This window comes from Fusarium pseudograminearum, chromosome 3 (assembly GCF_000303195.2).
Source record: "Fusarium pseudograminearum CS3096 chromosome 3, whole genome shotgun sequence".
Classification (NCBI taxonomy): domain Eukaryota; kingdom Fungi; phylum Ascomycota; class Sordariomycetes; order Hypocreales; family Nectriaceae; genus Fusarium; species Fusarium pseudograminearum.
In genome coordinates this window covers 1,603,620-1,617,183 of record NC_031953.1, presented here as the reverse complement: position 1 = coordinate 1,617,183, position 13,564 = coordinate 1,603,620, and the positions used below count along the sequence as shown (strand labels likewise).

At 47.8% G+C, this 13,564-nt stretch overlaps 4 protein-coding genes across 4 annotated transcripts; 1 reads left to right on the top strand and 3 right to left on the bottom strand.

Moving 5' to 3' along the window:
• Positions 1-1,769: 1,769 nt before the first annotated feature.
• Positions 1,770-4,516, bottom strand: FPSE_07252 (uncharacterized protein; the record flags this gene model as incomplete). Its single annotated transcript, XM_009260370.1, has 2 exons — positions 1,770-4,375; positions 4,438-4,516. 2 exons carry the CDS (start codon positions 4,514-4,516, stop codon positions 1,770-1,772), a joined length of 2,685 nt encoding a protein of 894 aa, XP_009258645.1.
• Positions 4,517-5,890: 1,374 nt separating this feature from the next.
• On the top strand, positions 5,891-6,845 carry FPSE_07253 (uncharacterized protein; the record flags this gene model as incomplete). Its single annotated transcript, XM_009260371.1, has 3 exons — positions 5,891-5,932; positions 5,980-6,682; positions 6,739-6,845. 3 exons carry the CDS (start codon positions 5,891-5,893, stop codon positions 6,843-6,845), a joined length of 852 nt encoding a protein of 283 aa, XP_009258646.1.
• Positions 6,846-7,110: 265 nt separating this feature from the next.
• On the bottom strand, positions 7,111-8,675 carry FPSE_07254 (uncharacterized protein; the record flags this gene model as incomplete). Its single annotated transcript, XM_009260372.1, has 4 exons — positions 7,111-7,818; positions 7,871-8,071; positions 8,131-8,332; positions 8,386-8,675. 4 exons carry the CDS (start codon positions 8,673-8,675, stop codon positions 7,111-7,113), a joined length of 1,401 nt encoding a protein of 466 aa, XP_009258647.1.
• A 2,093-nt stretch (positions 8,676-10,768) lies between these two features.
• Positions 10,769-12,426, bottom strand: FPSE_07255 (uncharacterized protein; the record flags this gene model as incomplete). Its single annotated transcript, XM_009260373.1, has 4 exons — positions 10,769-11,900; positions 11,956-12,161; positions 12,213-12,257; positions 12,313-12,426. 4 exons carry the CDS (start codon positions 12,424-12,426, stop codon positions 10,769-10,771), a joined length of 1,497 nt encoding a protein of 498 aa, XP_009258648.1.
• Positions 12,427-13,564: the final 1,138 nt, after the last annotated feature.

Below are 13,564 nucleotides of genomic sequence, written 5' to 3'. Positions count from 1 at the left end.
AATATTGTTGTTTTCCGTAATGTGAGATCATGCCACTCACTATCCTGACTCTTATCAAATCTTACACGTTGTTCTGCCTGTGCCTGGAAGCGACATGGCATTTCTCCTTGGATAATGCACTGTGTCCTGAGTCGGGGAAGCTCAAATATCGGGTTGACATGTGTTTGCACTGCAAATATGACCAAGAACCCATAAGATAAGGTCTTTGTATCAGTGATATGGTACCGTTTTGCTGTTATCTTGCGCATAGCCCCTGTATCCATCTGTCAAGCAAGCGTCACACAAGATTGCGCGCGACGCGGTCGAGGTATAATCGCCGATCCCTATGATGTGTGCAACTCTACTAAAGGCAGATGTTCTCTTGGTGTGAAATACGCCCCATGTGAGTTGAGAAGCAGTCATATGGGGCGACCAAGAGTAAGGCTGCGCCGAGGCAACCCCCCACGAAATACCACGGAGGGTGTCGTTGAGTGGACCGATATGCATGTCATTGACGGAATGCTACGTTAGTATGTCATGGTACAGACGTAACGGAAAGAAGGCACACTGATGCAGGCTTTGTGGGTAGCTGACATGAATGCATGTCTTGGAATTATGATGTGGTGGCACTGATTCACAGGTCGGTAGTTCCTGGATAACCTCAATTGTGTCGGAACTACGAGCATTGTATATTGAGTAGTTGGTGATATAACTATAGTTCTTTTGGTACGTGGTGTAAGAAGAGGGAGAACTGGATGATATATCGGGGTAACTTTAAAAGGATCGTGTTCAAAGGATACCTGCATTTAATAGTCAAAATGAGTGGATAGTATTTATTATAGCGATAGACTTAGGGCGGAACAGAATCCGCGACTCTCTAGGCTTCGTCAGGCACGGCAGATTGTATCACGCAGACCCTGTGTTGAGACATTTCCCCCACCAGTTCTGTGAGTCTGCATCTTGGTAAACTCCCCTGTCTTGTGCTTTGTTCTCTTTCCTAAATCTGCCAAAGCCCCGGCTACAGGAGTAACATTGAGGCGCGGCTTCGACGGACCCTGAGACATACATGCATACACATGAGATAATATCGATGGACATGCCGCTTAACCTGCAAGATCTGTTTGTTATACAGGTCAAGGTCATCGTCTTGGTAAGTCGAAGTATTGGTCCGAGTCTTGAGCATGAGCAGATCCATCTCGGTGAAGATATACACGGTGAAGGGATTATCGTATATCGGAGAGGCGTTTACTTATCTTTAGGTTATCTCGTTGTCTCGGGAGTTTCATGAGACATTTCTTATATTGAATTCATCTAGAGTCCACATACATCAGGTATAACCGACCTTTGACCCTGATCTTGCCGTGACATCGTGACATCGTTGTTTCACGACGCCGTGACGATCTATGGGGGTTTATCTTCTTCCTTTGCCGGAGTGTGACCTACGGAATTTGAGTTTTCTCCGTAGGGGTTGTTTCATGGCCGAGTTACACAGTGGAGATTTGCGGGAGAGTTTACTAGATAAGGCAATGTCTTGCTGTGAACAGAGGCAGCATGATCTATGATCAGTAGAGATGTTATGTCGCTGATCTTGAGCCTATCTTCTTTCAAGGTAGTCAATTGCAAGTCAATCAAGTATGGTATAGGTCCTTAGGGTGACATACGTGATAGCTGAATATTCGTCAATTAATTACTAGGTAATCTACCTACCCCTAAGATCAATCAGGCAGTTCCTTCGAATATGCCAGCAAATTTATATCTAATCCCCTCTATTTTTCATACATCTCTTGTTTCTACCACATGAGGAAACGAGTCATCTTGTCTTTCCAATTGAGTGGTACAGGGTCATCGGGCACAGGGGCGCCGTCTTCAGGGGCAGCATCGACGGTGCTTCTGGCGGCAGCAGAAGTGGAAATGGAAGTGGCCGATTGTTCAGCGGGGGCTGGCGTAACAGCATCGTCCTCTACACTTGAGTTGTCCGTGCTGGAGCTCTCTGCTGCTGAGCTAGATGGTGTAGCGCTCAGTCGTTCAGTTGTAGTACTGATCTCGGTCACTGTGGTAGTGAATGTTGTTGCAGCTGGGGCTTGAACTTGGCTAGTTGTAGATGATTCGGACGTAGATTGAGCGCTAGATGCCGTGGTACTCTCCACTGTAGACTCGGAAGTAGAGTCGGGAGTGGTCGTGGAGCTTGACACAGTGGTAGAATCTGCGGCTGACTCTGTAGTAGACTCAGAGGTAGTCTCAGAGGTAGACTCAGAGGCTGGCGCATCCACAGAGGTAGATACGACCGAAGTAAAAGACTCCGTGCTAGAGTTTACTGCAGCTGTCTCGGACGACACAGACTCGGATTCAGGGGCAGAAGCAGATGTAGCTTCAACCTTGACTGTGACAGTGGAAATAGCCGTAGCTAAAGCTGTAACTGTATTGGCAGTTGCATCAGGGCTCTTTGCGTCCACAACGGGCTTTGCAGGCTGAGAAGAAGCCTTGACAAGAACGACAACTGTCGTCATACTGGTGCTTGTACTAGGATTGGTGCAGTTGGATGTGGTAGCAACGTCGACCAAAGGAGTGACAGAAGACGAAGCAGGGGAATCTTGAACTGAAACAGCTACATTGGTGCTGCTCAAAACTGTACTGTTGGATGTTACCGACTCGGAAGCAGGGGCAACTCCGGTAGTAGTTTCGTCGGCGACCTTTGCCCCCTGAGGAGAGCTAGAGGCCGAAGCAGCTGCAGCTGCAGCTGACTCTGAAGCTAAAGATTGCCTTGCAGCGATTTCCAACTTCTTGCCGACTAGATCGTGCGTATAAACCCTCTTGGCCAGAGCTGGGGTTGAGGTGGTGTCTTCCGAAGTGATGGTGGTGGTAGAGAGTTGAGTTACTGTAGCTGTGACAAAGTTGACAGTGATAGGGGTTGTTTCTGCGTTGGAAACAGTGTCTATGACTGTGGTAGTAGTCAGAGTGGTGGCGGTCTCAGTTGACGAGGTCGTCTCTGTCTCCAAGGTAGACAACGTAGACGTGTCAGAAACAACGACTGTGTCGGTGGCAGTGGCAGTAAGGGTAGTAAGGACAGTGGAAGTGGTAGTTGATGAATCGACTTCTGTACCGACAACGAATACAGTGCCCGTTACCGTGATTGACGATACCGCAGTGGTGGAGACAATGTCAGTGCTGAGTGTAGTGTCAGTTGTGAGCGTAGTCGAAGTGATCTCGGAGACCAAAGTCTGTGTAGTAGAGATAGTTGAAGCGACAGTGGTAACAGCAGTCTCAGTGGTGGTCACCGTCTGAGGGACAGTGTTCAAGATAGTGGAAGTGGAATTGACTGCTGAAGTCGAGGTGACAGTTGCGGTCTCTGTCACGGTAGAAGAGGCAACAGCAGTGGTAAAGATTGTAGAAGTAGACTCGACAACGTCTGTCGATGTGACAGTTTCCGTCTGTGTTGTATCGACGGAGTCAGTGATAAAGACAGTTGAAGTAGAGCTAACAACTGAGGTCGAGGTGACAACAGCAGTTGAAGTAGTGGTAACAGGAGCTGTAACCAAGACAGTCTCGGTAGCACTAAAGGTAGAAGTGACAACGTTTGTCGAGGTGGTGACATCCGTCTCAGTGGTAGCAGTGGAAGCCGTTACAAACAATGTTGATGTAGCAGTCTCAGTAGACGTTGTAGAATCGATATCAGTTGACAAGATTGTCTGAGTGGCGTTGACAGTTGAAGTAACAGTTGTGAGTACGGTGGTAGCTATCCTATCCATGAAGAAAACTGTTTCTGTTACGTTGGAAGTAACAATGTCAGTTGAAGTCGTGGAGTCAACATCTGTAAGAAGGACGGTCGAAGTAGCAGCGACAGTCGAAGTGACAAGTGCTGTCTCAGTAGTAGAGACCTCATCTGTAGTAAGAATAGTCGAGGTAGTAAGCGCTGTTTCGGTAGTAGAAACCTCGTCTGTGGTCAGAACAGTTGAAGTGGTGAGCGCAGTCGAGGTAGTGGAGAAAGAGTTGGTGAAAAGGACCGTCTCAGTAGCATTAATGACAGATGTTGCCGTGGTAGAAACTGCCTCCGTCTCAAAGATGGTTGAGGTAGCATTCATAGTGGACGTAGCTGTGGCCCAGACGGTCGACGACTCGGTAGCCGTGATCGTAGATGTTGTAGTATCGGAGAGCATGTCCGTAAAGTATATCGTCTCTGTGTCGACAACGACAGAGGTTGAGAAGACGACTTTCCCGGGTGTTGTAGTCGTCTCGCTCTCATCAACATCTTCGATAGTTTGTCCTTCTGGGTCTACTAGCACCTGTTCAAGATTGGTACTGTTCTTAGCCGAGCTCGAGTTAGCGACGAGAGTGTGGGACATGTCTGCCAACATGACTGGACTGGCAGTGACAATCTCGGTGACTACTTCGGTCGAAACTAGAGGATGTTTGTATGAGCTGTTGTTTCTGTGAATGCCTTTGTGTATTGTTATTGCTTACCTTTGCTTGAAGCAGGGTAAGGAACTGCTACAGCAGTCTCGGCCAAAAGGCCGAGGCCTAGCAGGACGTTGACACGCATGACTTCTGTCGAACTGTGACAAGGGAATAAAGAGGCCAAGAGGTCGTGGTAGAAAGAAGAGAGAATATCAGAGAGAATCGCTAGAGGATTTGACACATTTATACACCAGCATCCGAGAGAAATCGGATTCGCCAGCCATTGGCATCATCCCTCCCCATGGTTCTCAGTCTTGCACTCCTCCTCAGCCATCGGGTGTTGTGAGTGAAGATGATTTGATACTCGGGGTATAGCTTCCGGCCTGACCAATTCGATGTCTCTATACGTTTTGCCTTTGAACTCGGAGTTGTGCCGATTGCATACCGAGTTATTGGGGCCGAAAGCGAGGAGGGGGGAAAGCAGCGAGCCTACCGGCGTCATTTTACAAGAAACTAATATACGCAGTATTTCAAGGATTGGTCTTGATGTTTTGATGGAATGGTTGTACATCGGGTGTGTGTTCAGCCACTTTCAGGTGATGCAGAGACCCAAATCGTCAACATACGTACTTGCATGTGATATAAATAGCATCTCACATTATCACATTGTCAAGTTTGATGTGATAAAACACGCATTTCTCTTAGATTATTTCGTCTTGGTCTCTTGACTAGAGAAGCATTCAAAATCTGCCCAAATATGGATAAACTGTGGTTCATCTTGAGGCCGGCATTGAGTGGGGTAGCTTCCGGGTCCGGTCTTATCACGGAGCGGGGGCTCCGGAGTCTGTCCGTCACCCGTTGTTTTCCGGCCATCTTGTCCTGTATTCAAAACATTCTTAATTCTAGTGACTCATTCTCTTAACTAAAGAGTGAGCACAGATAGACGGGGTAATAGTTGCGTCAGATCCAAACTGACTGTAAATATCTCCGGGCATAGCTATATACTAGCTTTCTCTCTAGATCATCTCGTTTCATGAGATACAGTACTCTCAATGGGTACTTTAAATCAGAAAACGCCGGACCATTGGACCATGATAAATCACGATCTTAATTCGGTGAAATCATAAAAAGAGTTTCGGAAGGAGGTAGTAAAATGAGAGAAGAGGAGTAACTTTTCCTCTTCTTGACTGTTTCAATAGTCAAATACATTGTTACTTGCCCACACAATACACCAGTAAAAAGACGGTAGAACAATTGACTGAAGAGCTCAATGGAGCATATCATTATCGCTTTATCAAAAAGGTTTCGTCATTCGCGAGTTGCCGATGCTGACTAACCTTTCCCCGCGCTTTAGACCAACCATCAAGTATCAAGTGTAGCTGTCAACTTGAAGCTTCATCTTTATCATTCAACAATCGTACGCCAAGAAGTCAATTTTCTCATTTATCAAAGCTCGTTTACATCGGGTCTGTCTGTTATAGTTTACCCTGCCCCCAGTCGGCTATTCTTACTACTCATCATGACGTCTCATGATGCTTCAATTGATGGTCTACCAAATGAAGTGAGCTCATCCAAGTCATCATCATTCAAGATAACCAACATTTTCAGATCCTCACATCAATCATATCTCCATTTCCAACCAAAGAGCTCCTCTCTCTTGCCACCATCAATCGTCGCTTCTGCTCCCTAATCACGCGCCTCATCCACCACCGCCTCCTCCAAGCTGCTCCCCTCCCCGATAACAAACTCATTTTAGAATGCTACCTTCCAAGTGACCAGCTCTTCGTCCCTTCTTTAGCATGTCGCTACCAGGGTCTGGTGACCCGAGGCGACTCTCCTGTTAGTGAAGTTGACCCGACACTGTCTGATCTGCGATGTTTGTATTCTTCTTTCAAGCCGTTCGAACCTGAGAGTCAAAGTCCCAGAAGAGGTCGTAGACGGCCCGTAGAGGCACACCCTTCCGAGGACACACATGATGATACCGCTACACAGGATATCTTCCTTGATGATGGGGAGCTCTTCTCCCAGCTATGTGCTAGCATTCACCTCGTGAAGGAGGGGCCTAGAAGTGGCTTATTCATAAGTCATGTCACTATCGTGGACGGCGTCGTGCGTGTGTTTCGAAAATGGCTTGCCGAAGCAGCAAGCAAACAGGATCAGTCTCAACCTGGCCCAGAGAGTATTCTCTGGGTTGACGAGAACAATGATGTCGGAATACGATTCAGTGTTGTCCCTGCACCATCCGAGAGAATGCCTCTGATCTCAGGGCCCAACGATGATCCGCCCGTTCTTTATAAACTGGTATACGAAGGTTTGCTTTATAGTTTATGCATAAGCGTTGGCAAAATTAATACTAATTAATCACAGAATTACTCGTTCGAGCACACAATATACTAAAGGCCCTGGAGCTCTCCAAGGTGCAAGAGGTCGAGAGCTCAGGCAAGACCCTTGTGATCCATGTGGATTCGATGTAATAGTTCAGAAGTCTTTGCAAGCGATCTGTCAAATCGTACGCACAATGACATCGTCACAACTTAAAAGGCTGGCCAATTTTTCATAATTCAAGACTGTACATGTTATCGGCTCCATAGCCTCCAGACCAGCAAGATGTACTATCGAGTCCCAACCTAGCTAGTCTGTCTAGATTGGGATTGAGCTCGCCTTCTTCCTAGGTCACATATCCCATCAGCATAAATATAGATCATACAAAACAAACCCCAAAACCTTCCAAAACTTTCCTCACAAGCTCGAGGATCTCTTCCCTGGCGCTTCTCCCATTCTTCGCAGCTCAACGTCACTACCGGAGTCTGTGTCATCCAGGAAGCTCTCGCCGCTCCTCCCAACTTGCTCATCATGTTCATCCCTCGTCTGAATCATCTCTCGATCCTGCTGGGTAGGATCCTCTCCAATGTTTCTATACCACTCCTTGAGTGGCTTCCAACTCGTGACGAAGAAAATGACTGCGTTCCACAGTCCCTGGAGTGGAAGTACAGCGGCTGTGGCGACATGGAACTCAAAAGGAGACCTGCCAAATAACCAGCTGTGGATGCGGTTTAAACTGCTCGGGATCCAGGTCACCAACACACTAAGGGCGAATAGGAAGCTCGTGCGTAGATAAGCCCGCTTGATGGGGTCGTCGACCTTGAATTTGCTGACGGTTCGGCTCGTAGCCGAGGTCATGCGTCGCAGGTGCGACTCGCTACTTGTTTGTGCAATGACACCGGGAGATATCGAGGTTGAGAAGTAGTGGCTGTTGGAGTTTTGAAATCCTGTAGATGGTTCGTCGAAGGATACCTGAGGAGACGACGACGAGCGAGCTGTGTAGGCCGGCCTCGGTGGTTCCGGAAGATGATTCGTTGATGCTGTTGAGTGAACGACTTCGATATCAGTAACGATCGTTCCATAAAAGCAATCTTGGGGTACTGTAAGTAAGTCGACACGTGGTAGCTGGCGAGGCATTGTTAGTGATGCGCTGTGTATGCGAACTATTACCACTTACACCTTGGGCCTGAGATGGATCAGCAGCGGTTGGTTCTCTGCTCTTGGAAGCAGACAAACTCTTGAGTCTGTTCCGACTACGAAATACGTGATAGCCGACCATGAAGTAGAAGAGGAGCGACCCAGCGATACACACCCAAATGAGCATGTAGTAAGTGTAGATTCGAATGCCTTCCCAATCCCGATTAACCCAGCACCAGATCTATCACTCGAGTTAGCTGTCCGGTTCACCCTTTTTTTCCCTCATGGATATATACTTACAGTGGCTTGACCAAACACAAGGCCGCGGTTCGGGTTTCTAACCAGAAGCAACGCAATGGCAATAGCAAAAGGGCCACCGTAACAGATAAGGCAATACACCCACCACCATTTACGGAACGAGTCCGGGCTGGCGCGGAAGAAGAAGACGAGGAAGACGTTGAAGGCCATGGCTAGTGACCACCAAGGATCAGACTGCATGAACCTGGAATGTCTGTTAGTGATAAAATATCCGCAGATAAAGGAGTGTTAACTCACATATGGAACATGAAGCTCTGCGCCTGACAAAGAGGCGAAGCAACACCTAGCTCCAGTCCATCCATGGCGATGATGCTCGCACAGCTAGCACCGACATTTGCCACGCTGGCAAACACGATGAAAGTGTTTTGCACATTTCGCACCTTGGGTACGAGCGCGTAGGCGATGAATATCAGAAGCACAGCCAGCAAGCTGGTCGAGCCTCCTATACGCTCAAACAGCACGAGTATACTTCTCTCACCTTCGTCCAACACATCCGGGTCTCTCCCCGCGATGTACTTGTGGCTCATTTTTCACAAGAATAATCGCCTGAGATCCTTTCTTTCGGTTCTATTGTTTCCCGATTCCCAGCTTGGGGAGGGGGGTAAATAGCGAGTGTGCACTGTAGCAAAGAATAATGCGCTCTCTCTATCGATGACAAAAAAAGCAAAGAGTGAACAAAGATCAAAAGACGGGCGAACAAGAACGGTGTCGATGCGAGTAAATAAAGGGAAGAAATAAGATTGACGGATCAAAAGAAGCGAGTGTGTATGGATTGAGTGAGTGAGTAGGTAGGCAGCCGATGGGAGGGGGTGGGCAGTTTTCCCTTTTGCGTAACTCTCCGCAAGAGAAAGGGAAACAAAAGACGAGGTTGACGGATTTGCTAAGCGATGAATAATTATGACGGCGAAGAAAGAGAGAAAAGGGAAGAGAGCGAAACAATGAGTCGTCCAAAGATGGCCAAGGTCGAGATGTGGTGTCACCTCTTGGAGATGCAAGTACCCGTTTGACGAGGGATCTTTTGCGGTCCGTGATTGCGTTTTTCCCTTCTTTTCTCTTCTCTGATTTCATGGAGGAGGGGACGAGATGAAATGAGAAAAGGGTCGAGGTCATTCTTAATCTTGCGAGTGTTTGATGTGACATGCGCACCAAGGGAAATAATTCATCTGTTACTCTTTCTATTCAGCGTCATTTTATTCACCATTCTCAACATACAGGTCTAATAATATTGGCTAACATGAAACTTACCTTTGGCTTCTGATCATCTGCCCAATCTCGTTTTCTTTTGGCCCTCCTGTTTGGTGATGAGGCTTCCAGAATCGAAACACTTTTTCTCTGAATTCTTTCCACCAATGATTTAATTATTGCTTTGGCTACCTATTCCTGAGCCAGGTTCAATTGCAATGCAGTGCAGTGTCAAAACTACCTACTTCTAGTATAGCAGCGCTGTCATTCGTTGGTTCCAATACTGACACTTACTGGCACTGTCATATCTCAACTACACCAACACCAAAATCCTCGATATAACCTATTTCTTAGCGCCAACCACCCTTTCCCACACGCACGCCATACTCAACTTAATCTCCAAGCCTGCCCATCTCCCGTCAAGCTAGGACGGGAACCAACAACGGCCAGTGTAAACTATACCACAAGCGGTGAGTGTATAGGCTATCATGCCAACCTGTTCCTGTTTCCATGCATGTATTGGAGGGATATCGCAGTGGCTGACTGACAACCACGAGTCCATCTCCACCAGTCTTGGTATCGCATGGGGTACTCGATGAGATGACAATAAGAGCAAACAACTGCACGCCATCTCTTACTATCGACGTCTCCCGTCTACTAAATTGCCTCTAGGTAAACCAAACACTCAGCCCTTCCGGAGAAACGGAAGCCCTTGATTAAATTTTGTTTAGAAAGTCACACCTATCAACCTTTCCTAGTTAATTGCGGTCAAGGATACCAAGAGATCATGTTTTGATTAAAGCTGTACGCTCCCGTGGGCTGAATCGGAGTGTGACATCACCCACCCACCAACAGAAACACATCTCAGCGCAGACTCGAGTTTGATTGCCCTGTATCTTTTCTGTTCCAGGTCACGGTCGCGTGGAAAGGATGAGACGTGGCGGGTGGCTGCTGCGACAAACAATGCCCTTGATCCAATTACCGACTCTCCCTCTGCCACATCAAAGTGCACATCTATCTGCACACTAACATATATGCAGTACACACTAGCTTATGCATTGGCTACTGCTATTTGGAGTTCATCCGTTCCTGTGAAATATCAGAGAAGGCTCCTGTCAGCGGATCAACCGCAGCATAATCGCTCTGTTGGTCGATGTGGCTGGCTGGCCATTAGACTGTGGAATGAGATGCATCCCAACTATTTCCAGAACGCCAACAGTTTTGTGCAAGAATAACCCTTGAAAGACGTATGATCCGGTTCACTGTGATGAGCAATATACGTCGACGCAGAAGAAACAGTATGCTTGCATTTATTTATACATGATCAATTGAGTGATCGCTGATTTACGTACTCGTGGATTAATTTACAACCCTGTATAAACCCATGTACTACCAACCGGCATCCCCCTCTTCTGGATATGATAAGTCGTAAATAACCTTACAGTGTGTAAATGAAATCGGGTCGCTTATCGCCCATCTCGTGGATCTCTTCGGCAGATTTGCCTTCTACCAAGTGATCCCGCTCACCAGCCAACCGTTTCTTGTTCTCACGGGCAAGTAAGGCATACATCAGCAGACTGCCACAGAAGATAGCACCAAACATGTATCCCAGAACTGTGCCGTGACCTTCATAGAAACGAGGGTTGTTGAAGAAGACGTTGCTGCTCACCACACCGTTGAGGTTGCCCCAACCTATGACAAAGCCGAGAGTGATACCTCGCTTGTACACACCCTCAACGTTGTTGGCGACCCAGCTGATGGTAATGGGGATGACGGGGTAGATACCGAGGGCACCCAAAAAGCACCCAGTGTATTGCACCGCAGGGTTCGTCGAAGCAATGAGCATGATGAAGCCTGCCATTCCGACGGGCGCCGCACACAGATTAAAAATCCCTCGCTTGTTGATCCTGTCCGAGTAGATGCCGACAAAGGTAGTGGCGACAGCTGCCAAGGCGTAGGGCGGTACACTGAGAAGCTGGTTCTTGACAACTGACCTCTTGTCGGTGAAGGCCATGTTTTGGATAATGGTGGGCAAGAAGACACTGAAGGAGTACAGGGGCATCAAAGGTCCCATGTAAATAAGCATGCCAACATAGGTCTTCCAGTCCGTCATTGACTGCCAGAAGTACTTCATCTTGAACTTTTCGTCCTTAGCCGAAGACTGGTTATCGGCAGTGAGTCGGTAAATAACACGAGCTCGCTCCTTTTCGTCCAGAAACTTGGCTTGTGTGGGAAAGTCGTGGACCGTCCAGAAAGAGACGACACCAATGATCATGGTGAGAAGTCCTTCGATGATAAAGATCCAAGCCCAACCAGCAATTCCAGATACGCCATCCATTTTCTGGATAGCGGCGGCCAAGAGACCACCAAAGGAGCCAGCAAGAGCAGCAGCCGAGAAAAACCAAGCAGCGCGGGCGCCAAACTCGGATCGCTTATACCAACAGGATAGGTAGTAGTTGATTCCGGGGAAGAGGCCGGCTTCTGTAACACCAAGAAACCAACGAGCAGCCATAAGGCCATCCCAGTTCTTCACAAATCCCATACCCAACATTGCTGCTCCCCATAGAACCCTACAATATCGATTAGTCACCGTGGCCGCATCATCTTCTTAATATGGGAACTTACATGATGGCAGGGATAAAGATTGAAGGCTTGGACCATTTCAGAAGCACGTTGGCCAGGGGCTCAAAAATTGCATACGAAATGTAGAAGATGGTCAAGGTTGCATTGAATTGTGAAGTGTTCATGTGTATGTCATCGAGTAGACCGGCGATTTTTGCGTTGCCGATATTGGTTCGGTCGAGGAAGCAGATAAGGTAGAGAAGACATAGCTAGTTTCTGTCAGTTTATTGTCGCTGCTGTATGGGGCGGAGTTGTCATACCCAAGGAACTAGATGCATATCAATCTTTCGGAGTAGCTTCTTCTCCTGAAACCGTGTTAGCAGCCCATCTTCAATATTTGACATAATATGTGCTACTCACGGCTTCTTTCTTTTCAGCCTCGCTCAGCCCAGCATCGGGGTCAATAACCGCGAGGTCAACCTCGGAGGACAAGGCCTTCTCGTCAAAGGGCTCTTTTCTACCGTAGTCGCTCATGTTGTTATATTCCAGAGATATCCCCGAACCAGGATTTCGTATCTCGGGATCACGAGGAAGATGGCAAAGGGTAGAAGTAGGGCCGGCTGCTTTGAGGATAGCGGCAGGCCAGAAAAACGTGGGAGGAAGGAACTGGTGGGGGACAAGAATGGAGCAACCAGCCGAGACAGAAGAAGAAGGAGGGGGGGAGGACCGGTTGGGAAGGAACCTGGGAAAGAAGAAAGAGAGGCTCAAAAAGACGGTTGAGACAGATTCAAGTGCAGCGTACTGTCTACCTCGTCAACCGAAGATGCGAGACAACAAGAACGAACCCCAGACGCGGGAGTGACGGTGCAACAGGGGAAACGAAACCCTCTTTGCGTGTCGAACGAGGCGAGGAGACGGGAGATCCGATAACGTATAAGGAAAGAGAGCCAAGAAATCAGTCTCTTGAATATACTTTGAGGGTGAAGATTTACTACATTCATCCTCGCAATCGACGGGGAACATATGTCCTTTAATAGTTGGTTGAGGTGGAAGAGTAGACTTCAAGGAAAGGCTCAATCATCTCTTACACCCCCAACGTGTGGAAATTCAAACACCCACATTTTCATGCCAAGAAACAAAGAAACGAACTCTTTTCGAGAACTAACGATGATAGTGGAGAGGAAGGCGTAGGATAGGAGTGTTGAGGAGGTATGCAGCCACAATACTTTCACCTGGGCTTCAACTTTAACTTACAACCCTCACCCTTGTCTGCACTAGATATTCTCTTCCGCTTGTCCGTCCACTACTGCAGCCGACATGGGATTTCAGACATCAGCGAACCACATCCCAGAAATCCTTTCAGCATATCTCTCTTGCCTCTGACTAGGGGGACGAAGCTGTTATGTCTCAGAGGGGAGGGGTGTACAGGACAATGCTGTAGCTTCAAAGCAACAGCAGCCATATCCCGGTGTCCAACGACGGATCTTTCTATTTTCTTTCAATTCTTTGCTGCTGCTGTGGGGTTTGGGGTACCTTTGCAGGGGAATACAATCCTTGCATGCATCGTCTTATATGAACCCTGGCTTGTGCAGTCCTGCAGCGCAGCGAGTGACTTGAGAAAGAAGAGCATTTTGATAGAGCCCGGCAGATGGTCCATGTAACGCCAGGAATG